This window comes from Bos javanicus, chromosome 10 (assembly GCF_032452875.1).
Source record: "Bos javanicus breed banteng chromosome 10, ARS-OSU_banteng_1.0, whole genome shotgun sequence".
Lineage (NCBI taxonomy): Eukaryota > Metazoa > Chordata > Mammalia > Artiodactyla > Bovidae > Bos > Bos javanicus.
Genome location: NC_083877.1, coordinates 21,727,959 through 21,739,022, shown reverse-complemented (window position 1 = coordinate 21,739,022; position 11,064 = coordinate 21,727,959). Strand labels below are relative to the sequence as shown.

Genomic DNA, 11,064 nt, shown 5'->3' with positions numbered 1-11,064 from the left:
TAGAATGAAGACTAAGGATCAAAGGTTATCAGGTTAATTTGCCTAAAACCAATTTGCCTAGAGTCGCAAATATTTATCAAATCTGCAGCATTTCAAAAGAATTTAGCAGATTCACTCTCACTTTTTTATGACTTATAAAATAGCTTTCATGTATATTTATTAAACTTTAATTTTTATAAAATTGATATGTCTTTGCAAGACTTCACTGAATAATTGTGAAAGTTGATCATATTTATTGCCACAAAAAAAAAATGCATTTGAAAAAGGAAACTTGCACAGTCAACAATATTGGACCAAACTAAAGAATAAAACTTATTAATAAAAAATATTTAATACTAGTCATTGATGACAAAAGTTTCTCTCTCTCTACAAATGCCAACTGGTATAAATTTTTAAACTATGGAACAAACAATTTACTATATTATTATTTTGATTGCATGTAGTTTTAAAAATCAATCTGACCAAAAAAAAAAAAATCAATCTGATAAGAAGTTTATGCTTTAAAAAAAAGTAAGTAAATACCATCTAATTTGCCAAAGTGCAACCAGCGATATTTAACTTGTTACCTCAGGAGCCAAATGTGGAAACCTGATTTAGTACAGGATTTTGTATTTGGTCTGGTAAACAATTTGTTTTACGTGTGGGAAAACACTTTGTCCTGTTGCCATTAGCCCTCTGCCTCCTTGTTCTGGGTAGGTCAGAAATCACAGCCATCAGCAGGTTTTTCATATTTATCAACCTCTCGAGAGAGTGCTTGATTCCACCTCTATTAATTGTCATTAGTTTCTGACTGTCATTAGAGTCTTCATTCTGAAGAACTCCCTTCCATATGCAATTGGGGCCATGTGAATAGGAAATTGAGAAATATCTGATATTTCCCCTTACTTTGTCATAATCCAGAGCAACCATCATTTGACCAGTAAAGCAACACAGCATGTGCAGCAGCTAGACACACGGACTCTAGAGTCAGGTGAGTACGCTGAGTGTGAATGCTGGTCCCCTAACTTACAAACTGCTGGTACTGGGGAAAGTCACTTAAGCTTGTGAAGACCCAGGATGCAAGTATAAATCGCAAAGAAAACCAGCATCTTTCTTCACCCTTTCACTTTCTACTGCTGTTGTCTGTACAACCTTTGTTAGTCAACTGAATAGGCCACATGCTTGTTTGTTGAGAATATATTGATTGGCCTTTTAATAGAACGAATGTAGTAGACAGACCTAGGCATCAAAATCATATTGAGTTGTATTTTTCAAGGCATATAATTTGGAAAAGAATATTGGATTAAGAAACACAAAAAATGATACACGAAATGTTTGTACCAATTATATTTATTGCTGGAAACTTTATACTTAAAAAAAAAAAAGTTTGGGATGTCCCTGGTGGTCCAGTGGTTAAGACTCTGAGCTGCCAATGCAGGGGCATGGGTCTGATCCTCGTGGGGGAACTAATCCCACATGCCACATGGTGTGGTCAAAAAATTAAAAAAAAAAAAAAAAACATTTTGTTTAATGTTTGAAAAGTAGGTTAACATAGAAAAAGATATTATCCACAAAGGTAAGAAGCAATCCAATCATTTACAAAGTGCTGCAAATCTGATAAATTTATGTTGCTGATAACTCAAGAGTACTCTTTGATAAAAAGATATAAATCTGAAATACCCAAGAACAGAACAGAACAACGAAATGGCTATAAAAATACCCAAAAGAGAACTCAGTTTTTGGCAACCTGGTCATTAAGAGAAATGAACTTTAAGTAAACTTTCAGTGAATTGATTTTAAGAGGTCTAGCCAAACATTAGAACCAAGAGTTTTGCCTCTCTGGCTCCCAGAACCTCAGAGCTTGGGAGCTGCAATGGACAATCCTGGTTCCCTCTAAGAGGCAGCAGGTCCAGAGAGATAAGCTACTTCTAATGAACCAAGTGTAACAGTCACTAAGGAGAGAGTGTGTGTGCACACAAATGCATACTAGAGACACAGACCAGAATCAGACCTTTAGAAAGTACTGGAACCCACCTGTATGTGCCCGTCACATGCTACAGCGCAGTCTGCACACATGGAACGAAGGCCAGTCACCCCTACCATGGCAACTAGAGGGCTCCTCCTCCACATCCATTTGGAATGTCTTTTTTTCTAAGAAAAAAATTATGTTTGGCTGTGCCAGGTCTTAACTGCAGCACACGTGATCTTTGATCATCACTGTGGCACATGGGATCTTTAGTTGCAGCACGCAGGATCTTCAGCTGTGGGATCCAGTTCGCTGACCAGGGCTCGAACCCAGGCCCTCTGCAAGTCTTAGCCACTGGGCCACTAGGGAAGTCCCCCATTTGGAATGTCTTGATCTTTGGGTCTCTGGCCGTTGGGGCCCTCCCTAGGGGACTCTCCTGCCAGGCCTGCAGTGCCTTTCTTGCCTTGGCTGGCCTCAGAGGGGCCCACTGGCCAGAGGAATTTGTCAGTGGTGGTGTTTGCAGCAGTAGTGACTACATCTCAGATATAATTGGCAGGGGGCTGCCGGGCACTGAGCCTCTGCATGTGACAGCCGTGGCAGAGCAAGTGCCCATCTAGAGGGAAGCAGCAGCAGCCTTCCTCATCACTCAGCTGCATCCGGCAGTCCTAGGAAAGAAAGACACCTAGTTCAACTCAGCCCGGGCACCCTGAACATCTGGGGAAGTCTGCCTTGTGCAGCACTGAACTCCCAGTGACTGGAAGAAAGCGGGTGGGGTTGGAGGGGATGAACACCCAGAGAAACCTGGGGAAATACCGCAGCTGGACACCAGGTGTCGCTGCTACAGCAGAAATAATGAGACAGGATCCCATTTCCAGCTGTTACCAGGAGTACCTAGTTTTAGGAGTCTTGACTCTAAGTGACGCCTGATTTAGAAAGGACTAAAGGACCAGGCCCAGAGAGTGGCTGAAGGGTGAGACAGAGACTAGAGATGGGTCAGAGCACCTTCCTGGTTTCCCACGGCCTATACCTGTCCTACAGACAACGACAGTTTTCAGACTTCACTCCCCCAGCCCCATTCCAGCTCTGGGTGCCCCGGCCCCTGACACTGACCTCGCAGTGGTAGCATTCAAAGTGATAATCTCGGTCCATGGATATCACCCTCACGATGTCCTCACAGCCCTGAAATAATGCACACCTCCGTGGGCATGAAAGCAGCTTGACAACCCCAGCTTCGCCCTCCCCACCTGGCCCCCTCCAAACGAAAGATCACACAGAGGCCTCCAGATCCTCTCTGCCTCCATCTGTAGCTTTTTCCTCTTTTGGCTGCACTACTGGGCACATTGAACTTCTCCGACCAGGGATCTGTTGCACCTGAGCCCCTTGCAGGGGAAGCTCAGATTCCACTGGACCACCAAGGACATCACCCTTCTGTAGCTTTGAGATGGCCTTTGCAAACCCTATGGGAACTTTCCCCTTCCCCGTCCTTGGCGCCGCCTCCAGAAGGGCAGTGTCCCCTCTTGGAGCCTCCCCTCTGTCTGGGGGCTCAGGCCTTACAGAGGGAAGGGGCATGCAGCATAAGTAAGTTAAGCCGGGGACGAGGAGACCCTGCAGGGTCTGGGTCCTCACAGGCTTTTGGCATTTTTCCCACGGCACACAGTGTAAATCATGGCTGACCCCTTCCTAGCAGCCCTGAGGATTCTTCCCCACCTTTTCCCAGCCCCTACATCTGGGAGCTGGTGACCTTGACTTCAGAGAAAGTCTCCTTCTCTGGACTGGGAGAAAAGAGATGAAGCCTGGGCCCAGCGAGGCTGTCGGACAAGTCCAGGCCCGGATGTTGGGGTCAGGGTGATGACCCAGAGAGCAGAGTCACACGGGAATCTTCGAGGAGTGCATTCCTCAGCACCACCGCCTCCCATGAGAGGCCAGGCAGCCAGTCCCCAGTCCCTCCCCAGAGGCGGCAGCCCTGGCTGCCCTGTAGGAGAACCCAGACACACTGACCTCTGAGGGGAGGATGGGTTGGCCACAGGCTGCACACTTAGGAGCGTAGCTTCTGTAAGGGAGAAGACAGAGGTGAGCTGAGGTAGGGGGCTCCCTGAGCCGGGTTCCACACCGCAGCCCACGGGCCGGACTCACTTGTGGTAGTCGGTGACACAGTACACCTGGTTGGAGAAGTCCACGGTAAAGGGAATGCCATCAAGGCATTTGTTGCAAACGATGCATCGGAAGCAGCCGGGGTGGTAGGACTTTCCCATTGCCTGGAGGATCTGGTTCATGGGGTGGGCGGAGAATCAGTCTCTGCTCTTCAGCTACTGATGAGGCTCCCTGCTGCTCCCCCTAACCTCATCCGAGCCCCTGCTCTCCTCCCTCCGCTGTGGAATCCAGGAAGACCAAGCAGTGTTAAAAATGGATGCAGAAACGCTGAAAAACGTCTTAGGGAGCATCCAGGCCAGTGTTTCTCAGCCTTGGCTGCATATCAGGATCACACAGGGAGGATTTTAAGCCCATCCGTGCCTGGGTCCCACCCAGAAGTATTCACCACAGTCTCTGGAGATGACCCAGCCCTGGTATTTTCTTCTGTTCTTCCCAGGTGATCTACTAGGCTGCCAGGGCGGGGAACCACCAGCCAAACCAACTCCTCCTTACAGAAAAGAAAACTGAGCTTCAACTGATCTCAGCCAGTAGCAGAAAGGGGATTAAGACTCAGGACCCCATACTCCAGGCTCAGGCGGAGGGCGGGGCTGTGCCTGCAGAGTTAGGGAGGGGCTAGATGGCAGGCTGAGCAGTCCAGACTTGATTCCACAAGCAAAGAGAAGCCACTATAAACAGTTGTTTGGGCAAAGAATAGGATGCAAGTGATTGCTGATGGGTTTCTCCCCCCACTTTTTCTCAGGATCCATTTAGTTCCTGATTCCGCCCCTCGGCCCAGCAGCCTCACAGTCTCAGCTGAAGACAGTTTGCTTACCTTCTCCAAAATCAAGTGACCACAGACACAGCATTTCTCAGCTGCCTCCTGAAACCCTGAAAACTGGGAAGAGAAGACCAAGGGAGGGCATTACAGGCTGAGAACAACCTGAGGAGTGGAACCCCAGCCGGCCACAGAGCAAGGCGTGGGAGCCAATTCCAGACCCAGGGGACCTCTCACTCACCAGATAGTCTTCCTCACAGTACACAGAGCCATTGACGCTGTAGAAAGCCTTGCAGCGCAAAGTTCGCCCTAGAAGCAGCAGAGAAGACGCTGGAGTCTCTCCGGGGTCCAGCCACAGGGCATCCCCATGGCAGGGTCACTGCTCTCTGATGTTTCATGATTCACTTAAACCTGGACTTTAGCGCTTGTCCTCCTAACTGCTGTCTGCCCCACTTCCCCACACAAATACCCCATCTGATGCAATTCCCATTTGCTTTGGTCTCATTCCTGCCAATTCCCCACTCCTTTGCTATTACTTCTCCAGCTTCTGCCTCCTCACCAGTTTTCTACGGCCCTGCTTTACACGAGTGCCTTCTTCCCCAGTGTCTGGGCTTGCTCAGGGAGCCACCTGGGAGAGCAGAGCCCACCACAGGTTGGGGACAAGGTTCAGGGGCTCTGAACAAGATGCCATACGATGTGTTCAAACGCAATCACACTGTCATGGACTCTGCCCTCTGGGACCTTTCAACCCAGAAGCCTCCACACAGCTCTCCTCTGAGCCCTGTCTCCCAGGGATAAGCTCCGTGGAGGTCAGGACATACTGGAACTACCACTGGGGACAAAGTGCTTTGTTTGGGAGCAAAGTTGGCCCCCTTTCCTGCCACACTAGACTGTTTCCCCAATTTTAGAAGAACCCAGAGTCTCTGGGGTCAGAAGCAGCCCAGGATCTTCTGCAAGCAGACAAGGCAGGACGATTCCCCATGAAACCAACACCCAGGAACTGCTCCAGGGTGTCTAAATTATCAGGGATCAGGAGGAATGAGACCAGTGCGGAGAATGGGCAAGTTGCCCATATCTGCCCTCCTCTCATCAAAATCTCCACTTCCAGCTCTCCCCAGTGGTTCAGAAAAGTTGATTTAGAAACTTGTGAGACACAAGGGAGTAGAAGGAGGGAAACAGACATTCCCAGAAGAGGCTCCATAAACAGAAGGACAAATAGACAGATGAACCTAAAGAGAGCCAGGCAGAGGCTGGGAGTGGCGCGGAAAGAAAAGCTGAGTGCTGGAGTCAGACAGGCATAGATAGGAGATTAAAAGGTTCAGCAAAGGAAATCAGAGTGGGTAAGGGCGGGGGTTGGGGGTGGTAATGAGGGAGGTGAGGGAAGGCTGGGGAGTTGAAGCCACTGGGAGCACCCCCCTCCAGGCGGGCCTCCTGAGCTAACAGCAGCGGGCATTCCTGGAGCGTGATGTCATCAGCTTGGCATGGCCTGGTGGCCTGCACTCCAGCGAGGTGGCTGAACTCTGACCAGCCAAGAGAAAACCCCCCCTCTCCGCCCCCCACAGCTCCCCACTCCCCCAGCCCACCCCACCCTTCCCACATTCCAGTCTTTCACTGTCGCCCCAGGCAACTCGGGCTGCCCAAGACCAAGCCCCACCAAGGAGAGGCCAGAGGGCTGGGAGGGAGTCCAGCCTGGGCAAGCAGGAAGGCAGAAGAAAGGAGGAACAGAGCAAAGGAAACAGGCCGAAGAGACGGAGCGCTGACTCTGGCTAGAAAGCTGACCCGGCGTGCGGCGGGAGAGCCAGGTAGCGCACGGAGTAGGGGAGCAGGAAAGAAGGCGAAGGCCAGACCAGCAAATGCAGAGGCACAGCTCTGCTTTCCCTGGGCACTCATGCGTGTGTCCACGCTCGAGGCCTCGGGCCTTGTCCAGAAGGTCTCTCTGGGGGCCGCACTCACCACAGGAGCAGCAGACAAAGCACTGGGTGTGATAGAGGCTGTCCAAAGCCTGACAGGCGTTGCTCTGCCCGTAGATGCCTTTGTTGCACTTGATACACGTGCCTGAGAGGAGAGAACAGCTTGTCAGCATCACATCCCACGCCCCCCGCTCAAACCCAGGCAGTCGCCATCTTTCCTGATGGCAGAAGACCACCAGCCACAACCTCTGTTTGATGGGCTCCATTCTGGGAAGAACGAGTAAATGGGACGCAGCCAGGGCTTGGCTGGACAGACTCACTCTTGTTGACTGATTAATCAACAGACATTATCTGAACATCCATTTAGCGCCAAGCAAAAACACTGTGCCCAGCACTGTGGAAAACTGGAAAAAGTCAAAGGTCTCCGGCTTTCAGACACTGGTTTCTGTAGGGGAGAAAAGACTAAAAAGGCAAGGTCGGATCCCTGGGGCACTGTGTAGACAGAGATGCAAGTTCATAAGGGCCCAGCAGCAGCCTGGAAAAAATGTCCTAGTGAAAGGAGGCCAGGCCCAGAAAGCCTCTCCAGGACCTCAGTTTCCCCATCTGTAAAATGAACTGCTGTTCAGTTACAGAAAGAGCTCTGCTCCATACCTCTAAGCCTCCAAAGATGGTGAGAAAGATGTGGCTCAGCAGAGGGCCCTGTGGAGACAGGGCCATGTGAGTGTGACTCCTCTGGGTAGGTGGCTGCTTAGAATGCAGGGTGTGTTCCAAGGATTGAGGGTTGCAGAGGAAGAGGGGGGAAGGTGGCAGAACCCCTAATGTCTCCCTGTCATCTTCTATAATAGAAGAAACAAAGCTGAACTGCTCTTCCCCAACATCTCTCCTAAGATACATAACACTAGGCTCTGGCACCCGCCTTTCCTGGGTGTGTTCTTCCCTCCTTCCACTCCCCAATTCCAGGCCCATGAGTGAGGGCCAGGGCTTGTCTTTGGGGAGCAGATCCCAACCGGCCCGCCTCACCCCTCACCCTGCCCCACCTCTCCCCCTCGGCACACTGCCACACTCCTTGCCTGTTGGGGCCCATCCCAATCTTTGCCCAGGGGCTTGGGAGCCCGTGCAGCAGCTGCAGCAACTGATGGGCCCAGGCCTGCCCTGCTCCCACCCACCCTCTGGCAGCTGGGCAAGGCTGGAGCCAAGGAAGAGGGCCCCTACTAGGCACAGGAGTGGGAGGGCAGAGTTAGGTTGGGGGTTCTGTCAAGAGGAGGCAACCTGACCCCTCCCTAGGGAGAGAGGTCCCTCCCCAGCCACCCTCTGTAAGGAGGGGAGCTCTGCCTGCCAAGAGCATCGTGCCAGGGGGCCCTATTAGAGCCACTTTTGGGGGAAGCATTGGACATTATGGGAAGATGAGAGCCAACTGCTCAGGCATGTCCGACTCACCACCTCTAACCTAGCACATCCACCTCTAAGTTCTTCCTGCCATTTTTACAGCAGTCTCTCCCAGCAACTTTCCTCCTTTTGGTTCCGATGGCTTAGCTGAGGAGACTTCTGTCCACCCATCAGCGGGTGTCCTGGACTCAAAAGGAAACTGCTAAAAGGTTCCCTTGACAAAAGGGTTATCTGCTCTGGGCTTTCTCAGGTCGGGGCAAACAGGGAATGATTAGAGTTGAACTAAGCAGGGCCCTTTCAGCCTTTAGCCCCTGCTACTTCTGAACCTCCTCCCAGTCTTCCTTCCCTGGCTGGGTTCCTCTCCCTATTTACATTTCTAGCCAGAGTTCTAGAGCTTGGGGTCTACCGCAGGAACATGGATGGTAAGAAAGGTGAGAAGGCGCTGGGAACACTGAACAGGCTCACAGACCTGGGTGTGAGCCCTCCAACTTCTTTCTGTACTTCCTATCGCAACCAGATCCGCATTTTTTAATACAGTGAAGTGGTGTCTGTGGGTCTTGGCTAAAAGATCATTCAAGACCGCAATACCCTCCCGCAGCTGAGACGTACAATAGTTAATATTTCTTGAAGTTAACTGCGTCGGAAGAGGGGCAGAGACCAGATTTCTTTAGCAACAGAAAAGTAAGGATTCTGAGCAGGTTATGACCAAAACTGATGGCCAGGTTATTTCTGGCAGTTACACACGGTCGTCATCCATCCAGGGCCATCCAGGGGTGATGCCGTCCCGGGTCAAGGCTCCTGCCCTAACTTCCGGATGATGGGAAAAATAGAAGCTGACTCCACTGGGTCTGGACTTAAATGCCCACGCACGCACGGAGCCAGCAGGACTGGTGCCAGCCAGCAGCAGGGTCCCTGCTTTCCGTCCAGGGTTTTCTTCCTCCCCCCAGGCTCCATTTCCCCGACAGCGGCCACAGCTCCGCGCGTGTTAGGAAGCAGGTCCCCAACCCCCTGCACCCCACCTCCGCCCAGCGTAGCGCGGCCGGCCCCGCCCGCGGGCACCTGGAGCGCCCGGGCAGGAGCCGGCACGCACGCTGCCCGCCCGCCCCGCCCCCCCCCCCTCGCATTCCCCGAATTCCTGCGGGCGGAGCCTGGGCCCGGGTGGGGGCGCAGAGCGCAGGAGCCTGCAGGGGCACGGCCGTCGAGGGGGGAATATGAAGGGGGATGCTCTCACCGCCTCATTTGCCCCCCACCCCCCGCAAGGCCTCCTACCGCGAAAACACCCAGGCTCTAAAGCCTGAGGAACTGGGATTCACGAGATCATCGGGGCGGAGGTGGGGAGGGGAAAGCGGTGAATTTAACAAGAATAAGATGCCCGTGGTCCATTTGAAACCCACTGGGTGTGGGAAATTCCTCTTGCTTCTTTCCTAGCCCCGCGTCTCTGCCTCCGACTTCCCAGCGTCAGCCGTCGGGGCAACCGGCAACCGAATGAAGCGACCGGTCCTTTCCCGACCCTAACCACTTCTCTCACTCACCAAAGTAGTCCTCTCTGGACTCTGGCTCCCGTATCCGGGCCCGGGCGGCCTCTGGAACAAACGCACCCGGCGGCTCCTCGAGACCCGACGCCTCAATCCCCGCGGATTCTCCGCGGACGCCGGCTTCTCGCCCACCTGTGCCCACCGTCAGGCGCAGCAACGCTGTTAGTTCATCCTGGTATCGGGCGCCCGCGGCGCAATCCCCGTAGCCAGTCACCGAGTGTCGCCCGGGTTGCGCCCCTCTTCTCTCCAAGGGCCCTGTCGCTCCCACCCCGGCCCCGGCTAGAGCTCCCGGGCTGCCCAGGGCCGGGGGATACGAGTGGCGACTTTCCTGACAGCCGAACCCCGCGGGCCGATGAGCGCACAGTCGGTCCAGGGCAGCGTGGAGCTCGGGGTAGGCGGACGGCACCCCTCCAGAGGAATAGCCCGCCGGAACCCCGGCCAGGGGTGGGCCAAACAGGCATGGCCCGGCAGGCAGAGGGCTGCCGTGGCGCTGGTCGTAGCCCATGCTGATGCCGCTGGTACGGTTGCTGCAGGGTCGGCTACCTCCGGCTCCACCAGCCCCCGCCCCGTCCAGCAGCAGACTGCCCCGGGGACTGGACGGCTTGCTCGCGTCGCTGGCTGAGCTACTGGCGAAACTGGAGCGGGGGCTTAGGGCTGGGGCCGTGGTCTCCAGCCGAAAGTCGGGGGGCAACGACTGAGGTAGAGGCAAGGCCCGGGAGGGAGGCGGTCCCCCCGGAAAGGAGCCTTCGTAGCGCGGCACCTCAAAGGAGCCGCGCGGGTTCCGCTCAGCGTCCAAGGGGCCTTGCTCCCGGGCTGGCTCCAACGGCTCATCCCCAGGTCCCCCAGCAGCTCCACGGGGCCCTGATTTCCTTGGTCCCCCCAGCCCACTCAGGCGTCCCTTGCCCGGCCCGGGGGTCCCATCAGACCCAGACCGGCTAGATTCACCCTTTCTGCGGCCGAACTTCGCGCTGCCGGAGTCCGAGAGTCTTAACTTCTCCAGCAGGCGACTGGCTTTCTCCCCTAAACGCTCCATGCCCTCGGGTCTGGGGCGTCCAGCCCCCTCCCCGCCCGGCACCCTGCAGCGTCTCGGCGGCCGCTTCTCTTTCCCTGCGGCCGGACTCCGGATCCCGAGGGGCACAGGATAGGCACAGGGGTTTAGCGGGCGGTCCGGATGCCCGGCGCCAAGAATCCCGCAGCATCCCCCAGCGAGAGGGGTTTCGTCCCCCCGCGCATCAGGGGTTAAGCGGGGCTTAGAAGGGCCTACGGCCGCGGCTGTCCCGTCCGCAGGTCTATCTGTTCACGCGTAGACTCGCGCGGCAGCCCCCACTCTCTCCGGCCCCCGCCCCCCTCGCTCACACTCAGCACCGACTCAACTTCTCTCCC

General features: G+C 54.1%; 1 protein-coding gene across 2 annotated transcripts; it reads right to left on the bottom strand.

The window, feature by feature from the left end:
- Positions 1-1,311: 1,311 nt before the first annotated feature.
- Positions 1,312-11,062, bottom strand: AJUBA (ajuba LIM protein). Of its 2 annotated transcripts, none has more exons than XM_061430450.1 (8): positions 9,679-11,062; positions 6,804-6,905; positions 5,092-5,159; positions 4,908-4,970; positions 4,079-4,209; positions 3,944-3,995; positions 3,056-3,124; positions 1,312-2,610 (listed from the first exon to the last, which is right to left on the bottom strand). In XM_061430450.1, the coding sequence occupies exons 1-8, from the start codon at positions 10,712-10,714 to the stop codon at positions 2,485-2,487; spliced, it is 1,647 nt and encodes a 548-aa protein (XP_061286434.1). In that variant the 5' UTR covers positions 10,715-11,062; the 3' UTR covers positions 1,312-2,484. The 2 variants fall into 2 exon arrangements, with proteins under 2 accessions (XP_061286434.1, XP_061286435.1); XM_061430451.1 differs by lacking the exon at positions 9,679-11,062 and adding an exon at positions 7,412-7,490.
- Positions 11,063-11,064: the final 2 nt, after the last annotated feature.

Excerpts from the sequence above, each read along its gene's own strand:
- AJUBA (XM_061430450.1), bottom strand. The coding sequence starts at position 10,714 with ATGGAGCGTTTAGGGGAGAAAGCCAGTCGCCTGCTGGAGAAGTTAAGA. Across the intron at positions 6,906-9,678 it reads GTCCAGAGAGGACTACTTTG|GCACGTGTATCAAGTGCAAC; the intron begins GTGAGTGAGAGA and ends CTCTCCTCTCAG. Across the intron at positions 2,611-3,055 it reads TTGAATGCTACCACTGCGAG|GACTGCCGGATGCAGCTGAG; the intron begins GTCAGTGTCAGG and ends TTTCTTTCCTAG.